Source organism: Danaus plexippus, chromosome 6 (genome assembly GCF_018135715.1).
Source record: "Danaus plexippus chromosome 6, MEX_DaPlex, whole genome shotgun sequence".
NCBI lineage: Eukaryota > Metazoa > Arthropoda > Insecta > Lepidoptera > Nymphalidae > Danaus > Danaus plexippus.
The window spans coordinates 4785345-4812485 of NC_083540.1; the positions used below are offsets into that span (position 1 = coordinate 4785345).

The window sequence follows — 27141 nt, forward strand, 5'->3', positions numbered from 1 at the left end:
GATATTTTTAACGATGCAAGTGACTGTAGTTTCTTGCGACAGATCATTCAGTAAGCTCAAATTAATAAAAACGTACCTGCGCTCGACGATGGGTCAAGAAAGATTATCCGGCCTAGCGATTTTGTCGATTGAACGCGCCATAGCACGACTCCTGTCATATGAAAATGTAATCAAGGTCTTGGCAATCTTAAAGTAATGAGAGCCTTGGGTTACTTTGTTTCATTTCTGTATTTGAGCAAATATTTTTGAATAAACAATTTTAATCTTAAAAGAAATATACTAAGTAGGTACTTATATATTTTGGTAAACAATAAATAGATAGATTTCTTTGTATACACATTTGTCCATTTTATTTTCTGAGCCCAGTTAGAGCATTTTTCAGTGGCGCAGTTTTGAAAGCTCGCACTGGATGCATAAAAGACTAGTTACGGCATTGTTACCAATCACATGAATTGTTTTAAAGATTTAAAACTATAATGGCGTTTAGAGCGCGCCTCGCTCACTAAAAGTGGTCATAAATCAGAATCCAATAGATACAGATTAATACAATATTATGGCCAGTCTTCAGCTCTGCTGAAGTGGAATGTAACGAACATTTGAGATTGGGTGAATCGAGCTTCGTGACTAGCGATGAATACGAGCAATACAAAATGTATGGAGGATGTTATTTATCACTCCATTTTAATTTCCCATTTTTAAAATCGCATAAATGTTTTATATAATATATTGACGTAAAAATGAGAATACACATAGTAATGATTTCTTTCCTTTATATTGCTAAAGAATTAAAGATTAGAAGTATAACCTACGTATATTTTTTTTCGTCTCTAAACTCAAATGGCAATACTGAATTTTTAGTAAGGCCACTTCCACTTTATAATCTGTGAAGAACGGAACTATGGTCTTTCACTGTAATCTGTATATATTTATGTCATTTTGTCTATATTGACACTAGGCCCAATACAATTGACTTAAATAATATTTACGTGATTACTGTTTACTTTTTAGTAATGATTGAATAAGCATTTCTTAGCCCTGTATATAGTGTTTTTAAAATAAATATCTATAATAACTCATTATGCCTAGCCAATACGACGAGGAACGTGTTTGGGAGGGACAAAATCAAAACCACTACGAAGTTTGTATTTGTAAACGAATATAGCAATTGCTAAAATTTTTAAATAAAATAATATCTTTAATACTCTATTCAGGATGATGGCACTGAAGATGTTATTGATAACCCAGAAGAAGTATTACAAGAGTGCCTTGAAAAATTCAAAACCCCAGACTACATTATGGAACCAGGTATATTCGGTCAGCTGAAACGGTACTTTCAAGCAGGGGGAAATCCAGAACAAGTTATTGAGCAATTGTCAATAAACTACAATGCTGTTGCTCAGATGGCAAACTTGTTGGCTGAATGGCTTATACTTGGAGGTATTGTGTAGTACTATTTTAAACATAAAAACAGCAGTGTTGTTGCTGAACAATGGTAATAATGTTATTTTTCTATAGGAGTAAAAGTGACTGAAGTGCAAGCAATGGTGGAGAACCATTTGAAAGATATGATATTGAAAACTTTCGATCCAAAAAAAGCTGATACAATATTTACAGAAGAGGGTGAAGTGAGTAGAATTTATATGCAGTAGTATTTTTAGTTTGGTTAAATTTTACGATAATTTTATGTCTTATAGACACCTGCGTGGTTGACTGAAATGATTGAACATCCTACTTGGAGGTCACTTATTTATAGACTAGCGGAAGAGTACCCTGACTGTTTAATGCTGAATTTCACTATAAAGGTAAATATTTAAGTTTCAGACAAATTCAATATGTTCATGGCAACTGAAATTCTAGGATTCTAAATATTGATATTTGAATCTTAAGTTATATATTATTACAGTTAATATCAGATGCTGGCTTTCAAGGCGAAATTACAAGTATATCTACAGCAGCACAACAAATTGAAGTGTTCTCTAGAGTTCTGAAGTCGGCAATTGTTGGTTTTTTGCAAAGTTCAGACCAATGGCAGAACAGTGTTACAGAGTGTGCTGTGAGTATGAATGTATATTATGTGTTGTTTATAACGTAACTATAATATGTCTTCACACATAAAAGTCTTATTCAATTATATTAATCAATAGAAAATGGTGTGTCATGGAGCCCACACTTATGTTTATAGTCAAGTCATTGTACACATTCTCTCCCAAGAACCACGAGGGGGTGCAATTATGAAAAGATTGAACCAAGAAATAACTCGATGTGCTCAAGAAAGGTAAATAAATATTCTTTAAAATTAGAGCTCACAGGCAATATAACAAAACATTTTATTATGTTGTATGAGATATATGCTCATCCTTCGAAAAGTTTTAGTTATCAAGTAAAATTATATAAATATTTACACAAATTGAGTTTGTTTTTCAATCAGTGAACTCTATAGTCTATATTATGATCTAAACTCAATACTTGTTAACAAAGTTGATTAAAGAACAATTTTTTCACCTATGATATTTGTTCTTATCATAAATAAACATAGTCTAATATGAAACATTTCAGTGGTCACGATGTCACCCCCATAACGCTAGCGTTAACCCCTGGCGAGTCTTGGCGCAATGCTCGTACAGCATTGGCGGCCATGTTATCCAGAGGAGCTTTAAACCCAGCTGACATAACAGTACTATTTCGAGCGTACACACAACCAGATCCACCTCCTGTACATTTATTACGGATTCCACATTTCTTAGGTTTGTCACATTGTAAATATTTATAAAATAAATATATCATTTAATCTGTGAATAATAATTTATATCATGTATGTCTCTTTTTTTAGAACTACTTGTGGACTCATTATTCAAATCAGGAAGCAAACTTAATCCTGAACATAAACCCAAATATATGCATTTGTTAGCATATGCTGCTAGTGTTTGTGAAGGTCCAGCCCCCGGTAGACCAATTAAAGATGAGTTAAAGGCAACAATGCAAGCTATTGAAAAAATTCATACAGTTTGCAGTAGTTCGGCGAGTTCTAGCGAACTCTTAGCTGAGCTACCAGCCCTTTACCATTGTATAAGGTACATTATGTATATACTTTAAGTTTTATTGATTGCTAGTATTCTCTCTAAATCAAATTTAATTAATGTGAGAACATATTTATCTCTAAAGATTTTATATGTAATTCATATAAAGAAAGTTGATCTTTTCAGACATATTTTTAAGTGTCTAAAATATTTAAGATATTCTCCAATGTTTTTTATATGTGGTATACAGAAACTGTATTTTGTTTTTATTTAAAATAATACTTTTTGTGCATTTAGATTCCCAGTAGTAGGAATGGGTGTTCTGGTGTGGGTGGAGGGTGTAGTAACCGAGAAGTCTTACTTCAAATTGTGCACTGAACATTGTCCCGTCCACCTGGCACTGCTTGACGAAGTCGCTTCCTGCCATCCTCTACTACATCACAGACTTTTAAAGCTACTAGTACAGTTGTTTGAATCTCCACAAGATGAATTGGAGATTTTAGTTCAGGTAATATTCCAGTCAATTAATAATATTAGAGTCATATGATGTTTATATGATGTCATATCCAGCTTAAATGTAGTAGGTAACTAAATGTAATATTTAGTTAAATTAATGAATCTAAATAATGTTTTTCAATTCAATATTATGTACCTTTAAACTATCTGTGCAGAGAAATTTTATATGGCACAAACATACCCTTTGTATTAACAAAAAAAATATCTATTCTCTAGTTGGAATTAAGGAAAATGCTGTTAGACCGTATGGTCAATTTGCTAAGTCGTGGCTGCGTCGTCCCAGTGCTGCAATATATCAAAGAATGTTGGAAGAGAGATGACACTGATATATCACTTATAAGATATTTTATAACAGAGGTATTATATATTAAAATTATCGTATTTGTTACTGATCATTCGTTCATATAATAATCTTGTTTGTTAAACTACAGGTTCTTGATGCAATAGCTCCACCTTACACGCCTGAATTTGTACAACTCGTGTTACCAATGGTGGAAAATGAGGATATAACTGGAACAATGAGAGCTGAAGGTGAAAAAGATCCAGTATCTGAATTTAGAGGTGAGATGTAATGTGTACTAATGTATCTCCTGTTTGGCCTGTGATTGTATATAAATAAAATTATAATTTAGTTGTTTATTAATCAAGTTAGGTAGTTCTGGACAATTTATAGGAATTTAGTATATTTAAAAACCAAGTACATATCAACCAATAATTTATACGTGATTATCACGACTCAGTTTAGTTGATATTACAATAATTATATCTCTTTTGTTACAGTTCACTGCAAAGCACATGTAGTGGTTTGATGAAGAATGTCTTGACATCTTAATATAAAACTTTTAAATAATGTTAATATCTGTTTCATTTAAGATTTCTTTAATTAAACTTTTGAGTTATTTTTTTTTTTACAGATTTTTTTTAAGACAATTGTCTTTGATGGAACAAAACTAGTTAATATATTTATTAATGATAATTTGTTTCGCTTACTTTATTATATCTTAGAAGATTTGTGTTAAAAAATATTTTTATCACATTTCGTAATTTGGATATTCTTACATTTTTAGGTTTATCTTCTGAGTATTACTCTGCACCATAACAATTTTATATTTGAAAGAAAATTTGGCCTTTATAATATGATTATTCATTTTAAAATCGAAGTTATTGTTTTAACTCTTTGGTTGTTGTATTCTTTCTAAACATATATAAATATGCGACTTATTTTTGTACAATATTAAAGTCGGTTTCATTTATTTTTTAATTTGTTTCTTTGAGCTGAAAATTTAACCAATTAAAAAACGGGATACACTTTATATAAAACACACGTTTTTAGCTACAACTATATTAATTAATGAAACTGAGATAAATGCGTTTGTGACGTGTCCGCTATCACTATTTCTACTAATTATCATTCAGAACCAAAAAATAAAATAGAACTAGTGTTAATAAAATAAAAACTACCGGAGTTATTTTACAGGCTATTTTTTTATGAGACCAAATGGAAACTAGTTCGCTTCAAAGTAAAGAATCGCGTAAATCTGATCATAATGTCAGTTTAATTGGATTCCATATATAAAAAAACAACTTGCTTACCGACTGCCTTTTTGAAATCAGTTAATAAATAAATAACAAAAGCTAACTTAACTTTCAAATGTTATCATCATAACTGAATCCACCAGTATTTGGAATGAGACAGATTTCGTGTTTTTTCTTATTTTTAGTAGGTTTTTTATTATTATTAATTATAATCTTAATATATTGTATAAGTAAAAGTATTTCTTTAAAGCAATATTTACATTTCTATTAATTTAATGAGCTCCCCTTGCAGCTTTTCTTTCATAATATCTCTTCAATGCCTGTTCAAAGACTTCCCCGACGGTTCTCTTTTTCCATATGTCTATTTTTTCTTTGGGTTTATCGATTTCTGTTTTAGGTTTTTCGTTATTTATTGGAGGTGTTTTGTTTTCATCTAGCTTTTTAGAATCATTTTCTGATTTTTCAACTTCTGCTTGTTGAGGTAGTGGAATTTCTTTATTACTTTCCTCATCGCTGGAATCATCGATTGAGAAGTCTGAATCTGCATCAATATTTTCAGAATCTTGTTTTGATTTCTTCAATGTTCTGATGTCGTCGAGGTTACAGTGGTTTATTTCTCCCTCAGAATCTTCAATCTCACCTTCAGACAATTTCTCATGTGAGGCTTTCCTTTTTCTATAGTTTCTTTGTTTGCTTTCTTTACCTTTTCTGTCATCTTTACTTCTGGTCTTCGTAAATTCTGTATGTTTTGGCTCAGGGCTTCCCTCTTTCAGTGGATCATTCTTTTTATCAGTTTCTACTGACTTTTTAGAACCCAATTTTTGTTCATATAAATGTCTATAAAATCCACCTAAAATATTATATTGAAATATTAAAAAAAGTAAAAAAGTTTGTACTCAGTAAATCTTGTTGCATTTGTAAAAAAAATATCAAAATTAAAACATTTATTATTTTTCTTTAAAAATTTAAAACATTTAAGAAAGGGAGAGGCTTTTCATTGGCTAAAATATATTAACAAACCTAAATCTTGTTGTTTTGTTACATCCCCTATGGACTCTAAATATTCTTCATATTTTTCTTTCTCTTCTTCTATTCTCATTTCTTCAAGTTTCTTTTTGTAGGCTGATGTCACAAACACTTCTTTGTCAGCAAATTCCTCACCTTCCTTTTCTCTTTCTTTTTGTATCTAGAGGAAACAAAACTATAAACTTAGTTTAATCTTTAAAAAAAGAGCTAACTAAAATTATCAGGATTCATGAGAATTTAAAAATTGTTTAAGAAAAAAAACCTTACCTGACGTTCAATCCTTCGTTCGTTTTCTAATTTTCTTTTGTTTGAGGATTTTATTAAGTTCTCTATATATTTGGGTTTCTTATCTACAGTTGTTTTCTCTTTTTAGCTTCCTTTTCTTTAATCATGGAATCATAAATTTCATCATATTGGTATACCGTTGGATCTTCTCCTAGGGCTTTTTCTTGAGTTATTTTTGCCTATAATTATATGACTAAATATAATTAACACAATTAAAAGAAAATATATTTATTTGCCACCATATATTCAGCTGTTAATAATTATTCTACACAACTATAAATTTAAATACATACTTAGATCAAGATTGTAATATTATGGAAAACCATATTACCTGTCTATTAATATTACTGCTTGGCTTCAATGACAATGGGGCTTTTTGTTTCTCATCACCTGAGTCTGAATCTGACCCAAACACATTTCGAGAAGATTGGAAAGATAGTTGTCCCTTGGTTTTGTCTTTGAGTATTAAACCATACCTAAAATAAAAATATATATAGCCGAGAGCTTTACCCTAAATATAAACTATACACCTATTGATTACATTAATGTAATAAAAATTTGTAGACCTAATAAAAATTATAATAAACACTTAGTTGTAACTTACTGTTTTTCCGCCATTTCCGCAAATTTGAAGTATAAGAAAATGTTTATAGTACTAAATATGTAAAATATTATTCCTTATTATAACATATATAAATTAATATTAAAATTCTAAACACAATGTAATTACAGAATGTAAGTATGTAATAAAAATTGACGAACATCAAACATGTTGACTGTATGTCACTTCACACTTGTCAGAGTTCAGCGATAGCAAACAGCGGCTACCACAAATAATGCTTCCGTAATATAAACGAAGTCTTTTGTTTAATGATTTTTATTTATGGTAATATAAATCAATTATTATATTAAAAACAAAACTTAAATAATTTTTTTTAAAAGTAATTATTTTCGTCAAAGATTCTAATCACTGTGAGTTGATAAATTCATGGTATAAGTATAGTAGGTAAGTCCTATTTTCAATCTAAAGGATAAACCCTTAACCACTGACAGATTGATATTTTGACAGCCTGTAGAAGTCAAAACTCAAAATTGTAAAAACTCAAAACTCAGAATTTGGGTACCCTTCAAATGTGTCTACTATCTAGGTAGTAGGTACCTATGCTAAACTGAATAAAGTATAGTAATAAATATTAGTATCAATCAAGAAAACATAAGTGAAAGTTATGGTATTTCATATGCAGCTAAGCTTTTTATAATTACTTATGTATTAAACACTTGATTTTCATAAAATGAACAAGTCAGACCTTACAATACCTAGTTCACCTTTATCCTTATATGTTAAAATATATTGCAAGAAACGAAAGGAAAATAAGAGTAAGGTAAATAGAAGGTAAAGTTTGTTTGCATAGTAATAATAATAAATAGCAATATTTATATTTCATGATTTTCAGACAAACAATATCTTAGAAGAGGCAACAAAATCATGGCTAACTTTAAGTACATATGAGAAGCAGCAGTTCATTACTAAATATGAACAGCTTAGAAGGGACATAAATAAGCAATTTGCAGAACAATTAAAGAATGCAATTCCATATTTAAAGAAAAAAGTTTTAGTTTCAAGGTCTTATTTATAGTTTAATTAAACAATAATAAACATTTGAAAATATATACTCTAATGAGCAATTAAGCTATGAAGTAATATTGATGTTATAATATACTTAAAATAATACAATATATGTTGCAAAAATTTCAAAAGCTATTTTTAATTTAACTCAAAATGCATTTATAAAATACAAAGATTTTAATGTTTGCAATTATCAATGCATGTCTTTGTCAAGAAAAATTAAACTGAATTTGTTTTGGTGTCAATAAGACTAAATTCAACTAAAAGAGTTTTTTGTGTGTTTCAAATAGAACTGGAGTTACAACTGAGAGCAAAGAACAGGAAGCCAAAGCAGAAATTGACGAAAATAATATAAATAATATTGTAGACCATTCAGCTGAAAATGGTTTTGTACCAAACACTGAAGAAAACATAGATCAATTAAGAAGCCCTGAAAAAACTAATAATGCTTTAGAGTTAGTATCAGATAAAGAATTACTTGTCCAACAATAATGAATTATAAATTCCAATATTGACTTTTATTGGTTAACCCATGATAATTTCTAAGTATTATTATTATATATTTCATGTTATTCACAAGTTTACAGATACTTTAACAAAGGAAAATTTACAGGATCGAAATTCCAGATCAAAGTAGCCAAGAGGGCAATGAAAATTATAAAACTTCTTTATCTGAACCGATCCCCCCAAAGCTTATGTAAGTGGTGATTTTATTTTTATTTCTCACCATTTTTAAGTTAAAACATCTGATTAAAATTATTTTAATGATAGATATCATGTAATAATTCTATGACAAAATTTCTTTAAAAATTTAAACAGATTTAAATGTAACTTTCTTTTACAGAAATGGTCAACAACTATTTGAATTGGTAAATGAAAACGCTGATCATGAATCATGGACAAATTTAACAAAAGTAGAAAAGAGGCGATATCAAAGTGCAGTTCTCGCAATAAAAAAAAATTACTTAAAAGATTATATAAAATATTTAGAACATTTGCCATCAGAAAAACTATATAAACTTTACAAAAATAATATACCACCTTTATAATGAATGTTCATGTCTAAAGTTTGTAACCAGAATTACTTAAAATTGGTAATAAAAAGCCAGACACATCTTCTCAAACAAACATCACTTGTGGTGACATTTACCTATACATATTCTGTAAAGTAATACACTTTTAATATAAATAATTCTTTTTTTTTTTTCACTTCCACCTAAGGATAAAATAAGAAACAATAACAAGCTAACAATCAAACTTTATTGAGATTAATAATTTAGATGTGATCACAATATCATATAGAGAAAAATTGTTAATACTAATATAGGTAATGAGAACAGTCTAAACACTAGCAATAATACTTATACTCTACTTTCCACAAAGAATACCAATGGCCATTCCAGCGACAAATGATGCCAGAAACACATGGGTTTCTGTAGCACGATACTCATCACCCGCTACAAAGTTGTTGTACCAATGCTTTGCTTTTTTCTCCTTTTTCTTAAGTAGCTCTTCTGCCTTATCAATTTTACGGTCCACAAACCTTTCCACCTTCAAAAAATCATTTACTTTCAAAGTTTTTTTATTTTTGGAACATTTGTAATTTTCAAATTCAAACTAGAATAATTGCCAATGACATGTAGAGATCAATAAGTAAAGAATGAAAAACATGTTTTTAATATTCTCACAAAGGAAAAATTTTATTTAAATCATAGATTGTAATATTATTCCACTATCAGAAAGAATAAGTTGGAAAATAATTAAGGTCTTGTAATGTTAAAAATCAGAAATAAAGTTATAGATAAAAATGTGCATATTAAAAGAAACATCACTTCTGTATTTGACCAGAACATTATTTGTATTTATTAAATGTAATAAAGATCACTCTAGTAACTAATATTGTATTAATAATTTTATGATGATGCAATGCCAAAAAAGAAGCCTCCTGTAAACCCAGCTGAATAATATGAATTAGCTTTCACAAATAACATAACCTGGAACAAAAACATAAATGTAAAACTTATAAATTAAAGGAAAGTCTGATTTTGAGCCCATTACGCACCTAACTTTTTAAATTTTTGGTCAAATACAGATATGAGAGGAAATATATAAAATCTTATTGGTACTACATACTTTCTCAAACCAATCTGGAGATTTTCCTGTGGCTTCCTTCTCAATTTTATCAGTAATTTTATCAACTTTTTTGTTGATTTTATCCCAATTTATATCAATATACCCTTTTTGACTTGCAATATGAAGTAAAATTACGCCGCCTCCAACACCGACTGCAGCAAGCTTTCCTATTTTCATAGTCATAAAACCTGTGAGCCTAGAAACAAAAAAACCTTCATAATTTTTTTCATTGAACCATTAGTAACTAAAGTAGATACAATACTGAATTTTACTAATAGAAAAAACAGAACAATGAAATATAAATAAACAAAAAGAGTAATGATAAAGAATTACAAACATACCATCCTGACGCAGTTCCTAAAATAAGTTGCTTTGTTGCTGAAGTTTTTCCAATATCTGCGATTGCTTTCTCAATAAAATTTTTCGCATCGTCTACGATTTTCTTCGCTTCTTCGGCTGTTTCATCTTTTTTTGGTTTCGCCATATTTTCAACAAATTTCAATTCTCAAAATCTTATTAAACAAAATAGTTATTCAAAACCTTTCATTACTCACTTACTGATCTCATTAAAGAGGCGTAGTCTATGGCTTAAAACTAAATTCTCAACCCTACTTCACCAATTATCTTGTGATGCCATATAGCAAAAGAAAATCTTTACAAATCTCTATAATCCATCCATTGCATCATCTAATACATTAAACCATAACCCTTCAGTTCCTAGGAAATATATTTAATTTGCACTTTTATTTTTTTTAACCTACAGGCAGAACTAGTAGATAAAATATATATATACATATAAACACTTAAAGAATCGATGTTTATTGGAAATAATATAAAGAGAGAATTTATATGGATTAAATAATGAATGTTATTATAATATAAATATTACATATTATTCAATAATAAATTGTATTTTGAAAACTTGTGATATATATATATGTTCTATGTATTTATATAATGTAGTGGATTTTGACTACCTACTTTGAATGTTGACATTTGTTTGTTTTCAATTCCTACATTATCCATGAAGCTAGCATGTGTAGGTTATGTTATACATTTTAAAAGTATAAATGAGAAACTAACTTGAATAAATTCAAACTATATCGTAAAAGTGTAAACAAACTGCTAAAATGTATTTATTTTTTTGTATAAAGGCAAAACAGGAAAACTAATATTTTAAATCGGAATAGAAATTTAAAAAACTAAGTATGTCTATTATGAAATCATGTAGAAACTTATTACTAAAAGAAAAAACACTTCTGTTCCATCGATTCAGTAGATATAAAAGCTGTCTTGGTTTATGGGTACGTAGAAAACAATGTAATTTCAATATTTTTAATATTTAATGTAATGCTACCTTTTAATAATTATCTTAGGAACAAGATATTTCAACTGAAATTAAACTAAACATAGAAAGACACTGGTCTCCTGAAGTGCTGGCTAATGAAAAGCTAATTACAAACGAAAATAAAGTCTATATTCTTTCAATGTTTCCATATCCATCTGGTAATTTACATATGGGACATGTCAGAGTATATTCAATATCTGACTCTATAGCAAGGATACAAAAATTACAAGGCAAAAATGTTATACATCCAATTGGCTGGGACGCATTTGGCCTGCCAGCTGAGAATGCAGCTTTAGAACGCAACATCTTGCCTCAAAAGTGGACAGACTCAAATATCAAGGCAATGAAAAATCAATTATTACAACTTGGATTGAATTTTGATTGGGAAAGAGAAATTAGCACATGTAATCCAGATTACTATAAATGGACTCAGTACATATTTTTAAAGTTATTTGAAAATGGCTTGGCATACCAAAGTAAGGTGAGAGAAGATTAGGTAATCATAAAATAATTGGCTACTAAACATTATATATTTAATATTAAATTACCATTACAAAACTGGAGCAAAAATATGGAATGAAAAAAAAATCAAGAAATAAAAGACAACATTTTTATATTCATGTCACCTCCATAAATGTAATTAATTTTGTGCTAATAGTCATTTTTAACTTTGTAAAAAAGATTTAATAAAGGAAGGAAAAAAGAATAGGTGTAAAACTATGACGTCTATTAGCATTATTTTTTGTTTTATCTTCAGGTTTTTCTGATGAACTATAGTTTATTTATTTAATCATGTTAAACAGGCAAAAGTGAATTGGGATCCTGTGGACAATACAGTACTTGCTGATGAACAAGTTGATGACAATGGTTGTTCATGGAGGTCTGGTGCTAAAGTTGAGAAGAAAACTTTAACCCAATGGTTTATTAAAACCACTAAGTATGCCAAACAACTATATGATGGCTTAAGTAGTGATTCTTTAGAGAATTGGAAGGATATTATCAATCTACAGAAGCACTGGATAGGAGAATGTGATGGTGTAGTGGTTAGCTTTAAGGTAAAAATTAAAAATAAAGTTCAGCATTTAGAGATATGGTCTTCGGAACCCTACAAATTTATTCACGGTGATTACATATTTATGAAGAAAGATAACGCAATGTTACAAGAGTTAAGTCATGAAGAAATAAATAATTTAAAGTGTTATAACCCAGTATCAGAAAAGGAAATATCTGTTTATGTATGTGATGATGTAAACTATCCTGAGGGTAGAGATGTGTATATAGCCAGTCCATCAGTTGATGCTGATGATTACAAGCTAATCAGATGTCTAAACATTCCCTTAGACATTCAAAGAATAGATATCAATTGTAATAAAGAAAATGAAAAAGGAATAAAACTAGCACAAAGTAAAAAAGTTGGTGGGTATTATTCAAGTTCAAAATTAAAAGATTGGCTTATATCCAGACAAAGGTATTGGGGAACACCAATACCTATTATACATTGTCCATCTTGTGGTGCTGTTCCTGTACCTTATGAAGACTTACCAGTTGTTTTACCTGAAAAGAAAACTGATGAAGCCTCTTTAAGTCTGTCAAGTATTGAGTCATGGGTGAATTGTAAGTGTCCACAATGCTCAGGCAATGCTAGAAGGGAATGTGATACAATGGACACATTTGTAGATTCTTCCTGGTACTATTATCGGTACCTAGACCCACAAAATAAACAAGCGCCATTTAATATAAAGTCATTGGCTGGGGTTACTCCTGTAAACTGTTACATAGGTGGTAAGGAACATGCAGTACTCCACCTTTATTATGCTCGTTTTATGAGTTACTTTTTACACTCAATAGGTTTGACTCCCACACAAGAACCTTTCAAAAAACTTTTAGTCCAAGGCATGATTATGGGACAGTCTTATAAAGTAAAATCCACAGGAAAATATATACCACCTGATGAAGTTGAACAGGTTGGTAAAGGATACAAGGAAAAAGCAACAGGAGAGACCGTGTTAGCTCAGTGGGAGAAGATGAGCAAGTCTAAATTCAATGGAGAAAACCCTCAAAGATTATTAACAGAATATGGATGTGACACCACCAGATTATTGATACTTTCCGATGTTCCTCCTGAGACAAGTAGGAAGTGGTCAGATGCTAGTAAGTTAATCATAACATCATCATTTTAAGTAATTATGTTTCTGAAATTTTATTTTATACTAGCACAAATTATTTCCAGCCCTTCCTGGAGCTTTAAATTGGCAGCATAGACTGTGGAGGACAATTAGAGAATTCTTAAAACACCGAAATAATCCTGAATTATTTAATAACACTACTCTGGGAAGCCAAGTAGAGGAATTTGATACGAGGACATGGAATTCAAGAAATTATTTCATTGCTACAGCAACATATCATTTCTTGCATACACAAAAACTTAGCGTAGGAATATCGAGACTGCAAAGTTTGACGGCGATTTTGAGGGTATAATGATTTATAAATTTACTAATTGTACCGCATTACTCAAAATAACTAACTTCATAAATCTATATATTTTTTGTAATATTTTACTATACAAATCGAGTTACAGTTACTATACTTAGGTACACATTGAAATTTTTCCACAGTAGGACTTTTAAAGGGCATTGAGTATTGACTGTTGACCTTTTGATAGTACTTTTGAAGTATACTAAATAATTTATAATACCATGTTAGTTATTTTTTTAGAATAATGTACCTCCACTAGTTGTGGCCAACAGCAAAGAGTTCGAGTTAGCCCTAGCGAATCTTATTGTCATGTTGTCGCCGATAACACCACATTTCTGTTCGGAACTTTGGGCTGGATTCCTCTCAGCTCCACATAGGCTCTCAAATAATATAGACGCAATCGATTGGAATAAAGAAGTTCTTCAACAAAAGTGGCCCAAAGTAGATTCTAAGTATCCATTATCTTTTCTATGCAAGGTAATTATTTCTATAGTATATTTATCATATATGCTGTTTTTTGTAATTTGTGATAGTATATTTTTTATAATACTTATTAGTATAAACTTATCCAATGAAAACTTATTGCAGGTCGATGGAGCTGATCGTTGTGATTTAAAAATTATAGGCCACGAATTAAATAATATGACAGAAGAAAAAGCCCTCGAAATTATGCTTAAAGAAAAACTTGTAAAAGACAGAATTAAGACTGACATAATTAAAACTAAATATGAATTATACCCCGACTGTCGTGCAATATTACACATATTTACGGAAAGATCAGCAAAAGTCAAGAAAAATAAAATAGACGAGGAATTAAAGAGATCTCAAGCATAATTTTTTTTAAGGCTTTCATCTTTTGCTTGACTTTAAATTAGTACCATTAAGCCAAAAATTGTTGTTGTTTTCTACATTATATTATTTGACCAATAATGCAATTAGTAAACACTCATTTTGAACTCTTTTAAAACTATTCCCAGTTTCCAATCATTTTTTATTGTAGTCTTCATCGGAAAAATATTGTTATCTAAACTATTTTGGACGATTTTTTTCACCCTCCTTGAGGTACTTCAATAGTGTTGGCGTGTATCCAAAATACATGCATACCTAATAAATCCAAATCCCAAATAAGTACAAAAATAGATATGTACATCGCATATGTTTATGAATACCTATGATTTTTGTACCTCCAATACATGGGAATGGAGGTCTTTATTAATTTTCAGATCGTATATTACAATGTAATTATAGTGTAAAGTATTGGTTTAAAAAGCATTAACTTTAGTTTATTAAAACTTGCTATTAAGCAACGACTTTCGGGTATCTAAATAAAACGATTCTATACTTGTGACATAATCTTTATTGTGATAATTGATTAACGTTTTATCACTGGCTTTTTAATATTTATAGCTTTCAGGTCTTTCAATAAAACAATTATATTTCTTTATCACAATTACATATATATGGATTAAGTTTCAAGATCACTCATCTGTATCAAATTTTACTAATTAACAGTCATTAATTCAGTTATTTTAATGCAAATAACTAGAACATTGTACATTAGACAAAATATTACTTAAATAATATAAGCCCTCGTTGAAACCCAATATATATTCATAATTTAGTCAAGTCTTCGCCCACCAAACTGACTGAGGAATTAACTGACTGTTGCATTATAAAACTTAACAGTCGTTTTTAAAAACAAGCCTCTTATAGTTTATATTTACATTTGCAACAATGCGTTTGTACACAAATAATAGTAACAATTATTAAATATTTTACCGCTACAATCTAGTAAATCATTACAATATCTAACAATAGGATAAAAGCTCATATTTTACAACTGATTCATTAATATTGTACATGATAAATTACTGTTCTATATCTAGTTTGTTTCTTCATATGGCTACTTTAGTACGTAACTATACATTTTTCTCTATAGAAACGTGAAAAAAATACACGTCTATGTGTGAGATTCAGAAAAACATATTTCAGAACTGATGAACAAATAACATTTGGTCTTATTATATAATAATATTATTATTAATTATCTAGGGGTAAAATAGGTCTTAAATAGAAATGTAAACAAACGTATTATATGAGGATATAATAAACTTTATTTAGAATAATGTTTTATAATGTCAACGTTTGGAGCATATTATTTGATTTTATATTTGTTGTAATATAAAATTATGAAATATTTTAAGGTCTTCTTTTTTTGTACGCTTTTCTAGCTTTTGATCTATATTAAAAAATATGTAATTTTTCTTAAATCAGTACAAGCAATTAAACTATATTTCAGAATAATTATATCTAAAATTTCACGGTAGAAAAGTATAGTAATTATTAACTATATTTCATAATTAAAGAATATTCTTTATTCAAACTGGGTATTTATGAATTTCTCATCCTAATATTCATTCGTCACTATTACATTTAAATTTCGTTATAGCTTTAGTGAAATTAGTGCTATTGAATTTTAAATGTGACATTGACATGCGATTTGCGAATGGTATCAACAATACAACATTACTGTTTTAAGTTAACGATTGGCTTACAAGTTTACAGTGCTTAAAATTTAAATATAAACATTAATATTTTTTTATTTGTTACTACAAATTATGATTACCAATGTGTTACATGATATGCATACATACATTGAAATTTGATGTTAACATTTAATAATGCAAGCAAAAAAACGTTATTGTTTTTTGTTACTTTCGTGTTTATTTTTAATATATTGTTATTTTAATGGTTTCAATTTACTTGGTGAGAAAAAACAACGCGCTCGTCACGATCTGTTGCCGTCTTTTGCGACTTTAGATGAATTAACAGAATCTCCATCAGGCCAGAAAAGATTACCACGAGCAACAACAAAATCATGTCGAATGCAAACATGTTTTGATTTTTCAAATTGTGGAAGCGATCCTAAGGTATACGTTTATCCTACTGACGGTCCTGTAAGTGCTACGTATCGTAAAGTATTGTCTGTCGTTCGGGAGTCTAGATATGCCACACATGATCCTGCTGAGGCATGTTTGTTTATACCTGCTGTCGATACGTTGGACGCTGATCCATTATCTCCTGAACATATACCAGACGTAGCATCAAGATTGTCACGACTACCATATTGGAAAAATGGAAGAAACCATCTCCTATTTAATTTATATGCTGGCACATGGCCTGACTATGCAGAAGGAGCATTGGGTTTTGATCCAGGAGATGCTATATTAGCGAGAGCCAGTGCTTCAGAAACAATATTCCGTGATGGATTTGATATCTCATTACCTCTATTTCATAAAGAACACCCAGAAAGAGGTGGTGTTCCACCTTCAGCTACAGGAAACCCATTTCCAGCACCTCGTAAACATTTGTTAGCATTTAAAGGGAAGAGATATGTTCATGGCATTGGTAGTGAAACAAGAAATTCATTATGGCATCTACATGATGGAAATAATCTGATTTTAGTCACAACTTGTCGACATGGGAAGTCTTGGAAGGATTTAAGAGATGAAAGGTGTGACGAAGATAATAGGGAGTATGACAAGTAGGTATTAAAAATAGCTCTTCTCATAAATAGCATAAGCAAATTGTACTTGCAACAGTTAAAAATATAAAAGTGTTGTTTAAACACACAAAATCTACATTTATGAAATGAAATTCATATTATAAATCTTTCTCACATTTACATATTCAAATTGAGAAAAAGTTTCTTTTATTTCATAAATTCAATTTTATTATTTTCTTAGGATTTAGTTAATTATTTGCACACAATTTTTCCTCTTTAATGTTGGGAATACGCTGACAAGCACACTATAATAATAAAATTGGTATATACAGCATTAAGAATGAGTATTAAAATATAAGAATGAAAACAAAAAAGGTTCCTGAAGTCCGTGTATTGGTATATTTTCATTTATTATGACTTAATTTGAAAGTAAACCAAAAATATCCAATCTAAAATAAACCTACAGCATTTTAAAACTTGTTCCAAATAAATATTACTTTCTGTCATATAACAGATTTGGTTATAAATTCTTAATATCTTAAATTGTATTTAAATAAAACAAATTTATGATTGCAGCTAAAGATTGAAATTGCTTGTCATTTACATTTACCATACACAAAATTTTCCAATTCTTTGAAAGGGTAAATAAGTTAAAGTTTTTTTAGTGAATGCATATTTTTGTAGATTTGATTATGAACAGCTACTGGCAAACTCCACTTTTTGTCTCGTTGCCCGAGGAAGGCGTTTGGGTTCTTACCGTTTCTTGGAAGCTTTGGCTGCTGGCTGTGTCCCCGTGTTGTTAAGCAATGGGTGGAGATTACCTTTCGATGAACGGATAGATTGGCGTCGTGCTGTTATATGGGCAGATGAACGGCTGCTTTTGCAGGTTACCATGTATCCTTTTTTTTAAAATTTCAATTGACCAATTTTTTAAAAATTCTGGGTTTTGTCAAGTCAACAAACATTCGATATCAAATAACAGTATTTGATATCGAATGTTTGTTTAATATTCGCTCACACTTTTAAAAGATCTCTTCTAAAAGACATACTTTTTATTATTAAGTAAGTCCAATAATGGCCAAAACTTTTCTTTCAACACCAGGTACCAGAGTTGGTGAGGTCAGTTCCTCCTGAGCGTATTCTTGCTTTACGTCAACAAACACAGCTCTTATGGGAACAATATTTCTCTTCAATAGAGAAGATAGTTTTCACAACTATTGAGGTAAACATAATGATTATTAATGTCGTTATAAATGTACACTTTATAACCTATTATTGTTATTTTTTGGTTCAGATACTATTAGAACGAATTATGACTCATAGATCGTCTCGTCAACGTGAGGCTTTGATTTGGAATACTTCTCCGGGAGCTCTTGGTACACTGGCTACATATGGGGACTCCCGTGCCCATTTGCCACTCGGTGTGACCTCTCCCCCAGCGCCGGCGGCTCCCGAACCCCCTCCCCGCCCGCTCCCAGCTCCCTCCGTGCCCCTCACCGCTCCGCCACCTACACCGGGAACGACATTTACAGCACTATTGTACGTACAGGCAACATCCCCATCATTACATAAACTTCTCGTCAGTATTGCTAACAGCCAGTACTGTGAAAAGGTACAGAGATACATTACATATTAAACTGTACAAAATATTGTATAGTGAATGTATAGATTTATATTTATCATTTATTGTTGTCTCGGTATCAGGTGGTTCTAGTTTGGGACAGCGAACGCGCTGCACCTTCATTGACATCTCTATCAAGAACAGCGGGAGATTCACGCCATCCGCTACCAGTAGTAGTCATCGATGCGACTACACACTATCCCGGGTAAACATTTTTCTTATAAAGTTAATTATTCGTACTTCTGCAGAAACAATGGTTTAAAAGTATTATTTTAGTGAAGGTGTGTCTGCTCGTTGGCAGCCTCTGTGGGCGGTTCCCACAGCCGCTGTGTTTTCTTTGGACGGTGACGCACCGCTTTTAGCGGAGGAATTGGACTTCGCCTTTCTCGTGTGGCAACACTTTCCAGAACGTATTGTTGGATATCCAGCAAGGAATCACTTTTGGGATGAAGCTAAGGTATTTTAGACTATATTGAAGATTAAAAACTCCTTTCGTTTGTTATCTTTTAATAAAGTGAAATTGGTTGCAATTTTATGTGCTTTTGTCATTGAAGTCAGATATAAAAAATGTATATGTGTGGGTATAAACACATAAGCAAAACAGATAACGATTTACTACAATAGTTCGAGTTTTGAATTCAAAGTTTAAATTGAGACATCATTTTTTTACAGCTAAAATATTAGATCTCATAAATATATCCGAATTCCATCAGGGGTCATGGGGTTATAGCAGCCGATGGGGCGGGTCGTACTCGATGGTGCTAGCGGGGGCTGCGGTGACACATAGGTCACTGTTAGCGCAGTACGCCGCCCTGTCCCCGGCGGTCCGGCTCGCTGTCCGCCGGGCTGGGAACTGTGAGGACATCCTACTGAACTGTCTCGCGTCTCACCTCTCGCGACGACCGCCCATCAAGCTGGCACAACGACGCCGGTACAAGAGTCCCCACCACCGGTACAGGTCCGAGAACGTATAGTACATAGATTATTAACAAAGAATAGATTATAAATATTGTCTATAACACTTTGTATAAATACTCAAAATGAGTCACTAGATATAGGTGACGTAAAATTTGTTTTATCTTATGGTATACTTAATACATTTTTCATCGACAAACTAAAAAGCAACCACTCACAGACTACGTTGATATTGTTATATTCGAAGATATGTGAACGTAGTACTAGAAAGCTCCGTATTTAGTTTGACTAATCAAAGTTGTAGTAAGAGTACGCTAATAGTATCTGGAAATAATTAGTTTAAAACTGTCACTGTACAAACAGTCTCTTCCATACTAGTAAACATTTTCTCTTCAATCAAGTTGTTTTTATTAATAATAATTATAATACAGGTCATCTTGGAGCGACCCTGAGCACTTCGTCCAGCGTCAGTCGTGTCTGAACACGTTCGCGGCCGCGTGGGGCTACATGCCATTAGTGCGCTCTGTACTGCGACTGGACCCCATACTATTCAAGGATCCCGTCTCCACATTGAGGAAGAAATATAGGAAAATGGAACTTGTAACCTAGTCCACTATTATGTATAGTGTAAAATTATGTAAAGGTTTTGCATATCAAGCAAAAAAATTATTTATATCTCATATTAAATATGTAGTTTTTTTTATGTATGTTACACTAGTTAATTTAAGCTCTTGTTTCGCACAACCCGCCTTTATTGTTTTCAATAAAAACTTTTTTCATTTTATGCTTTTTATTTTATAAATACTTGTCTGGGGCCTCATTGATGGCCGAGCCATAGGTACATTTTAGAGATACGCATTTGAATATTTATATTCCAAAGCCCTCCTAGAAAATACTTAGGACATGTTCAATACGAAGATATTGCATACCTCAGAAAATTAAGGTAAAACCAATTACATACATCAAAATACTTCTTCGTTTATTTACTTTTTTAACGCATTAAACGTATTCAGTCCAATCGTCATATTGTTTCGACCGATCCGGTATCTATAGTAAATAAGTAGTTTCTTTGCAACTTTATAATTCATGTATTATTGTACTCAGTTCATTTATTAATGTCTGCTATTAGTAATCCTGGTATCGCAACTACGACAGGCGCGTTCAGTGAAAGTGAGTTATACTATTTCCGTTTGTAATGTGAAGCAACTGTCCAGTAGAAATAGTTTAAAATTCTATAACTTATGTAATTGTATGGTTGTGTATGTTTTTCATATTTTAAGACATTAATAATTCAATAAGTTGTATATCCCATCAGTTTCTATAGTTTTTAGCAGTTGTAGCAATACTTTTTTTACCTCGCATACTTCAGACACTACTGCCTTTTGTTTTGTTTTATAACACCAAGTGGAGATCTAGCCCTGAAAATTGGGCCAAAAATGCCTGGGGTGCCTCTGAAAAGAAAAGCTAAGATGCCACTAAAAAGCCTGACCTCGGCTTAGGACGTCTTTGAAGGGAGGGTAGCCTCAGGGTCACCCAGTGAAAGTCAGCACGGATAATTCTTTTTAAATTAGTGTATCTAACCAAGGAAACTTTGCATATTCATGTAATTAAATTCATTCCTCAGTCCGTTAATTTATTTAATACTAATAAAAAATCCAATAGCAAATAATATAATTTCACAAAATATGTATATTTTGTTTACTATAAGTATATAGTTGAGGTCATAAGTATTAGTAACGCTAGAACTCAATTTATTAGTGTACGTCCTATCTATAGTGACTTTCCCTTATTTTTTAGGAAAACTTTCCTTTTTTCTTTCTTAGTAAAAAAATCCAAATTTTTAAACTTTTCTTATAGAACATGTTTAAATAAATCGATATTACAAATATATTCACAAGCACTTTTCCATGTGGTTAAGCAACCATTTTACACATACCTCAACCAATTTATCTTGTCAAGCGTTGTCGGGCCCTGGGAAAAACGGGCTGTTTGTTCACCCGAGTCTTCTCACCTTTAACGTAAGTTACTGGATGAAAAATAGGAAACGCCTCGTATTAAGTGTAAATTTACTAAGTATACCGTACTAATGCGTAACTATGTATAAAAATTTGTACACATAATGTAATAATGATTAATTTCCGTATATTTAATTTGGCTAGGCTAGGCTAGCAACTTTTAATATCAAATTTAAAATAGATAATAAGTAGTTTATAACACTGTTAATAACAAGAACCGTTTGTATCACATTAAACTAAATTAATAAATACATTTTATTATTATATACATACTATTCAATAATAAAAAATAAACGTACCCACTTAATTCTCGAAAACCAAATATAACAAGCTAACACCGTATCTATGAAATTTATCACAAACGGGTGATTAATTACGTAAGATAATTACAAATGGGAGCAATCCGGGGAACGGCGGGTCATCTAACTGCATTAAATTGGTAAAGATTGCATAATTAGAACGACTGACATAACGGAGGCTTCGCAACAACGGCCTTGGCCCCGTGAGGTTGGTCGTTCGTAAACAATCCCGCTTCATAGTGCAGTCTGCTATCGTAGTAGGTGCGCGTGCGTTCAAAACATATTAAAGCGGGAAAATACAATTGGTATTTATGACGATTGTGTAAAGATTTGATAGTTCGAGGACGCGGTAAATGTTTTTGTGTTAAATATTTTTAAAGTGTTTTATAGTTTTCAGGACCGGTGTTGGTTGATACGAAACTGGAATAAATAATGCTGTAAAGAGTTATATACATCTAAACTTGGTGAGAAAATCATTTCTAAAAAAATAAAAATAAATGTTAATTAAAGTTATCGAATTATATATACCGTGATACATAATAATTGATTAAAAGTATACCTAGAAGCAATGCAAAGTAAAATATATTATTATATTCAGAATATTTTATTCCTTATTAAATATAGTTAATATCAAATCATTAGTAACGAAGCAAGTGAATGTAAAGAATATTGTTAATTGACCTTCGAATATTAACAGAACAACGTATGGGAACTATTGTTACGATACATTTGGGTACTTAGATAACTATTATTTAACGGTTTTAGATTATGCATTGTAAAACAGACCGGCAGAACGGGTGCCGTAATATTTCTCAATACAGTCGAACCTGATCGAAGCAATTGAAAAACAAAAATTATAAAAAGGACACAGAAAAGTCGGTGTAGCCATTCCATCGATGACCTTAGTTGATTCTGGCGCAATACAACTCGCAATCACCTTACACGTATGTCAAAACACTGTATAGTTCATAGGTTACATAACACTTAGAATTTTTAATAATTTAAGGAAAGAAATAGCATGAATTAATACAAAACACACATTTATAAGCAACCTTCCTATTACGTTTTATGGCGTGTTGCAAGAAAAGACATCAACTCGCGCTCATACGGTTTGGTGTAGCGTAAACTCATATTTCCCGATTAAATAACACGATTCTTAAAAAACAGGTAAGATTATTGAAAATTAAATGAGGTAATCAAAAAAAATTTGATACGTGAAGTAATACAAAATTGACTGTGGTTTTTATATTAAAACAATTGAGTTAATTATTTGGTAATTTGTCAGACAACCATCCATTGGATCTGACGTATGAGTGACTTCAAAGTGTTATATATTACTTTATGTAGTTACTATGCCTCATATATATTTATTTTTTCCTAACAGCTTTAATCTTTATTAAGTATTTTTTTTGTTTGGTGCAGTGCTTTGAGAGGATATATAAAAATACTAATCTACCCACTGACCAGAAATCATTAGTTTTTCTTCAATAAAATATTTATATACAATTTAAACAATAAAACATTTTTCATCTATGTTTTAATTTTCTGATCTTCCTAGAACTAACAAAATACACCTGACTGTTACTATATGACTAAAGTTTATTTGGGTTCTTAAACAGGCTCCGTGTTTAATCGAAATTGATATCGTCACGATACAAACAGAACGTTTAAAGTTTTTCATTCATAAATCTTCTCCTAATATACCTATTATTAACGTAGGTTATTGAATGAGAAACAAGCAACGCTTCGTATGTAGGTATTGTAACGAAGCAAACTCGGACTTAACATATTGATTTATGAACAACTTATTGGTCAAATTTGAAAAACTACTTCGGGTTACGTACACTATAGGTAATACAGAGTGCAACAATTTTCTTCAAATTATAATTACTTGTAAAATAAGGTTGAAACCTAATTGGACAAAAACCTGAAGTTCATGTCTTACTAATACCTAAGCTCCTGTATGTAGCTATTTCACATGAAAATATTTTAAATTTCTGCCCTACTGAAGTCGCCGACAAATTATTTTTATTTTATCCTTGAAGTAAATTTGATAACATTTCTTATTTATATTCTTAGTACAAATAAAAACATTAAAACTGTCAACAATGTCTCAATACATAGCATATGTTTAGTAGAATGCCGCTGAATGTGTAAAGAATTATATCGTAAGTACAATTGTGAAAGATCATGTTACTCGCTTAAACAGCTGGACGGATATATACCTACCTAGCTATAATTTATTATATATATAGTTTGTCGCGAGTGAAACCGCGAGTAGGACCTAGTGTCCTAGTGACCTAGTCATAATATATTTGAAACACCACTTAATGACTTCTGGATCTAATGAATTTATAAATAATATATCTAATAATTAGAAATATTATATATTTGTTTAAATGAAACTAATATATTTCGGATATACTACGCGGATTTTATTATTTAAAAACTACATAATCCCGACGTTTCGGTTACTTTTCAGCAACCGCGATCACGCCAGAAAATTAAGAAATCGATGGCGATAGATGATAAATAACAAGGACCGACTGAAAGACATTCACATCTCGTCTGCCCGTCATCACGGTTTCTGAAAAGTAACCGAAACGTCGGGATTATGTAGTTTTAAAATAATAAAATCCGCGTAGTATATCCGAAATATATTAGTTTCATTTAAACGAATAAAACTCGCGAAAGTCTTAGATCTCACTATTATATATTTGGATAATTACATTCAATATTTTATTTAGACTAACAGAAGTACCTACCAAACAGCAATATAAAAAAATAGAAGATGTCTCCTTACCTGGTCCTCGGAATTATAGTTGTCGTCGCATTAGCCGCAGCACAACCAGTTAGTATACGTAATACTTAGATATTATGTCAACAATTTGCTTCCTACATACATAATTTCAAATCCGGATTACGTCTTATAAAATTTAATATAGAAACCATCAAAGTAACTATAATTTTTATAGATCTGGAAGAGGAATATCATTTTATTTTCTTATTTGAAACTATTATTTAAGTATTTTTGTATATAATTAACAGTTTTGATTATTGTTTATACTTTGCAGCCATTAGCAAATGAATCGATCGGAAAAGACCGTTTAATTAGACAATCCTTATTAAAAAGTGGGAAGAATGTCGCAATTAAGCCTAAATGGGGTTTCTTTGGTACAGTATTTAATCTTATTTTAGAGGTAAGTTGGGTTACAAAACTTTTTTTTAATAAAAATATATTTTGTACTTTTTTCCTATTCACACACAGAAAGACAAAAGACGAATATTATTTAAAATCGCCTCATATATTTCTTCTATAATAGCTCACATTACCAGACTGTTAATGTTTTATTTAACTCTCCATAACACCTTTACACCTATCTTCTTCAAATAAAACTTTTTTCATCAAACTTTTGATAACCTAATTCTCAAAATATATTGCTCAAAAAAATAATTACAATTAAAACTTTTCATAAAAATTATTTTATTCAAATTCAATAAAACAAAACTTATTCGAAAACCAAGTTCAAGTTTAATAAATATATAACATATGAATATTTTATTTTCCCTACTCTTTTAAGTATTATCAATAAGTAACACTTATGTGAGATTATTTCAATTACGTGTTATATTTCTTCGGATTGAAAGAAATTGTTTATATCTTTTATTATTATCAATAGACAATATGCTCTAATGTTATTATTAATATTTCAGCAAATTAATGATACAAAGAGCGCTTACAACCAAGTTTCGGAATTAGTGAGCAATCAATTCGTTGATGATAACGTATGTATTACTAATGTATAAAAAAGTAATTTTTAACAAAAAAAGTATTTAATTTATATTATGATAGATCCCACAATTTACTAAATACTTATGTAATAAAATAATAATACTTTTGTCAAGTAACATATGCTCGTAAAAAATTGTATTCTTAATTGGAATAATGTTTTAGGCTATCACAACACAAGCTCCAAATAATGGTTCTACAGCAGCTCCCAAAATTACAAGAAAGGAATTTTTGAACATTTTAGACCGAAACCTGAAGGGTTTAGCCCGTTTACGAAATTTAGAATGGCGAGAAGCGAAAAAGGCAAGCAGGCAACAAGCTTTATTAATTTTGACTGCAATTTTATGTTTAAATGCTCTGTGAGATAACAATTTAAAACATTGAATCAGTTGAGGGAATATGCTTATTCAAATTTCATAGAAAATTCGGCCCTTTTTAGTAAAAACAATCTTAATATAGAAACTACTCTGTTTCAACCCAAATTTGATTTACTTTATAACTATCTACCATAAAAAAAGTTAGTACTTGGTTTTAGTTATTTTAACACATTCCAGATCTTTGTACTAGTGTTAGTTAAAACAATTTAAAACCTTTTTATTCTTAATTATTTCAGGATTCCCGGTCCAATTTACAAGGATACTGGAATGAACTCTTTGCAGAAAAGAAATCTAGAAGATAGAAGACCTAAACTACATTAATTAATTGCAATCATAAAAACGCATAAACTTTTTGCTCTTTATCTTTTATTTTTCAAGTCTCTTAAAATATTTATCGAACTAGACATTAAAAATCAACATTCAAATAATAAGACATTTCAAATATATACTTAGTGCTTTTAAATTAAAATTTTATATGCCGTATAAGTAAAAGAAATAATAGTGTCCGAAATGAATTATTTTATATCTATCCTAGTTTCCGAGATTTTTTTTTTCCTAAGTTTATTGTAGATTTACCAGCTTGTTTAAAATATATTCGGTTATACGGATCCCAAAAAAGAGATTTAGTGTCAATATCTCCTAAAAAGACGTCATAC

The 27141-nt window shown here is 30.5% G+C and overlaps 7 protein-coding genes across 12 annotated transcripts; 5 read left to right on the top strand and 2 right to left on the bottom strand.

Moving 5' to 3' along the window:
- The first annotated feature begins 935 nt into the window (after positions 1-935).
- LOC116779031 (negative elongation factor D) lies at positions 936-4441 on the top strand. Its single transcript, XM_032673171.2, has 12 exons — positions 936-1138; positions 1212-1437; positions 1516-1625; positions 1695-1802; positions 1904-2053; positions 2145-2275; positions 2557-2744; positions 2831-3071; positions 3315-3525; positions 3750-3890; positions 3965-4094; positions 4314-4441. The coding sequence occupies exons 1-12, from the start codon at positions 1079-1081 to the stop codon at positions 4340-4342; spliced, it is 1725 nt and encodes a 574-aa protein (XP_032529062.2). The 5' UTR covers positions 936-1078; the 3' UTR covers positions 4343-4441.
- LOC116778726 (nuclear speckle splicing regulatory protein 1) lies at positions 4232-7186 on the bottom strand. The gene is given in 6 exon segments (XM_061529617.1): positions 4232-5919; positions 6090-6255; positions 6363-6446; positions 6449-6559; positions 6712-6856; positions 6985-7186. Coding segments are annotated over 6 exon segments (1098 nt in total). The 5' UTR covers positions 6999-7186; the 3' UTR covers positions 4232-5341.
- An 87-nt stretch (positions 7187-7273) lies between these two features.
- LOC116778988 (uncharacterized) lies at positions 7274-9552 on the top strand. The gene is made up of 5 exons (XM_061529618.1): positions 7274-7762; positions 7835-8004; positions 8298-8462; positions 8621-8704; positions 8852-9552. Exons 1-5 carry the CDS (start codon positions 7673-7675, stop codon positions 9054-9056), a joined length of 714 nt encoding a protein of 237 aa, XP_061385602.1. The 5' UTR covers positions 7274-7672; the 3' UTR covers positions 9057-9552.
- Positions 9249-10733, bottom strand: LOC116778989 (FUN14 domain-containing protein 1). 2 transcript variants are annotated; one of them, XM_032673109.2, is made up of 3 exons: positions 10482-10731; positions 10141-10336; positions 9249-9558 (listed from the first exon to the last, which is right to left on the bottom strand). In XM_032673109.2, exons 1-3 carry the CDS (start codon positions 10622-10624, stop codon positions 9376-9378), a joined length of 522 nt encoding a protein of 173 aa, XP_032529000.1. In that variant the 5' UTR covers positions 10625-10731; the 3' UTR covers positions 9249-9375. The 2 variants fall into 2 exon arrangements, with proteins under 2 accessions (XP_032529000.1, XP_032529001.1); XM_032673110.2 differs by lacking the exon at positions 9249-9558 and adding an exon at positions 9840-10001 and having other exon boundaries at positions 10482-10733.
- Positions 10734-11151: 418 nt separating this feature from the next.
- LOC116778898 (probable leucine--tRNA ligase, mitochondrial) lies at positions 11152-14893 on the top strand. Its single transcript, XM_032672976.2, has 6 exons — positions 11152-11444; positions 11517-11969; positions 12292-13639; positions 13719-13960; positions 14204-14440; positions 14552-14893. The coding sequence occupies exons 1-6, from the start codon at positions 11349-11351 to the stop codon at positions 14795-14797; spliced, it is 2622 nt and encodes an 873-aa protein (XP_032528867.2). The 5' UTR covers positions 11152-11348; the 3' UTR covers positions 14798-14893.
- Positions 14894-16473: 1580 nt separating this feature from the next.
- On the top strand, positions 16474-20786 carry LOC116778811 (exostosin-1). 2 transcript variants are annotated; one of them, XM_032672843.2, is made up of 8 exons: positions 16474-17507; positions 18153-18354; positions 18571-18690; positions 18763-19080; positions 19173-19294; positions 19366-19546; positions 19803-20041; positions 20436-20786. In XM_032672843.2, exons 1-8 carry the CDS (start codon positions 16645-16647, stop codon positions 20611-20613), a joined length of 2223 nt encoding a protein of 740 aa, XP_032528734.1. In that variant the 5' UTR covers positions 16474-16644; the 3' UTR covers positions 20614-20786. The 2 variants fall into 2 exon arrangements, with proteins under 2 accessions (XP_032528734.1, XP_032528733.1); XM_032672842.2 differs by having other exon boundaries at positions 16476-17507; positions 19803-20047.
- Positions 20787-22542: 1756 nt separating this feature from the next.
- LOC116778812 (uncharacterized) lies at positions 22543-26847 on the top strand. Of its 4 annotated transcripts, none has more exons than XM_032672844.2 (8): positions 22543-22623; positions 22709-22782; positions 23084-23262; positions 25066-25169; positions 25393-25518; positions 26033-26104; positions 26274-26411; positions 26722-26847. In XM_032672844.2, exons 4-8 carry the CDS (start codon positions 25110-25112, stop codon positions 26785-26787), a joined length of 462 nt encoding a protein of 153 aa, XP_032528735.1. In that variant the 5' UTR covers positions 22543-22623; positions 22709-22782; positions 23084-23262; positions 25066-25109; the 3' UTR covers positions 26788-26847. The 4 variants fall into 4 exon arrangements, with proteins under 4 accessions (XP_032528735.1, XP_061385610.1, XP_061385611.1 ...); XM_061529626.1 differs by having other exon boundaries at positions 25074-25169; XM_032672845.2 differs by having other exon boundaries at positions 22565-22623; positions 22699-22782.
- Positions 26848-27141: the final 294 nt, after the last annotated feature.

Coding starts and splice junctions, on each gene's coding strand:
- LOC116779031 (XM_032673171.2), top strand. CDS start 1,079: ATGCCTAGCCAATACGACGAGGAACGTGTTTGGGAGGGACAAAATCAA. Junction 1,139..1,211: donor AAAATCAAAACCACTACGAA/GTTTGTATTTGT, acceptor TACTCTATTCAG/GATGATGGCACTGAAGATGT. Junction 1,626..1,694: donor TATTTACAGAAGAGGGTGAA/GTGAGTAGAATT, acceptor TATGTCTTATAG/ACACCTGCGTGGTTGACTGA.
- LOC116778988 (XM_061529618.1), top strand. CDS start 7,673: ATGAACAAGTCAGACCTTACAATACCTAGTTCACCTTTATCCTTATAT. Junction 7,763..7,834: donor GAAAGGAAAATAAGAGTAAG/GTAAATAGAAGG, acceptor CATGATTTTCAG/ACAAACAATATCTTAGAAGA. Junction 8,005..8,297: donor AAAAAAGTTTTAGTTTCAAG/GTCTTATTTATA, acceptor TGTTTCAAATAG/AACTGGAGTTACAACTGAGA.
- LOC116778989 (XM_032673109.2), bottom strand. CDS start 10,624: ATGGCGAAACCAAAAAAAGATGAAACAGCCGAAGAAGCGAAGAAAATC. Junction 10,337..10,481: donor TTAGGAACTGCGTCAGGATG/GTATGTTTGTAA, acceptor TTTTGTTTCTAG/GCTCACAGGTTTTATGACTA. Junction 9,559..10,140: donor CTCCAGATTGGTTTGAGAAA/GTATGTAGTACC, acceptor GATTTTTTGAAG/GTGGAAAGGTTTGTGGACCG.
- LOC116778898 (XM_032672976.2), top strand. CDS start 11,349: ATGTCTATTATGAAATCATGTAGAAACTTATTACTAAAAGAAAAAACA. Junction 11,445..11,516: donor AAAGCTGTCTTGGTTTATGG/GTACGTAGAAAA, acceptor TAATTATCTTAG/GAACAAGATATTTCAACTGA. Junction 13,640..13,718: donor TAGGAAGTGGTCAGATGCTA/GTAAGTTAATCA, acceptor AATTATTTCCAG/CCCTTCCTGGAGCTTTAAAT.
- LOC116778811 (XM_032672842.2), top strand. CDS start 16,645: ATGCAAGCAAAAAAACGTTATTGTTTTTTGTTACTTTCGTGTTTATTT. Junction 17,508..18,152: donor GATAATAGGGAGTATGACAA/GTAGGTATTAAA, acceptor ATATTTTTGTAG/ATTTGATTATGAACAGCTAC. Junction 18,355..18,570: donor ATGAACGGCTGCTTTTGCAG/GTTACCATGTAT, acceptor TTTCAACACCAG/GTACCAGAGTTGGTGAGGTC.
- LOC116778812 (XM_032672844.2), top strand. CDS start 25,110: ATGTCTCCTTACCTGGTCCTCGGAATTATAGTTGTCGTCGCATTAGCC. Junction 25,170..25,392: donor CATTAGCCGCAGCACAACCA/GTTAGTATACGT, acceptor TATACTTTGCAG/CCATTAGCAAATGAATCGAT. Junction 25,519..26,032: donor TATTTAATCTTATTTTAGAG/GTAAGTTGGGTT, acceptor TTAATATTTCAG/CAAATTAATGATACAAAGAG.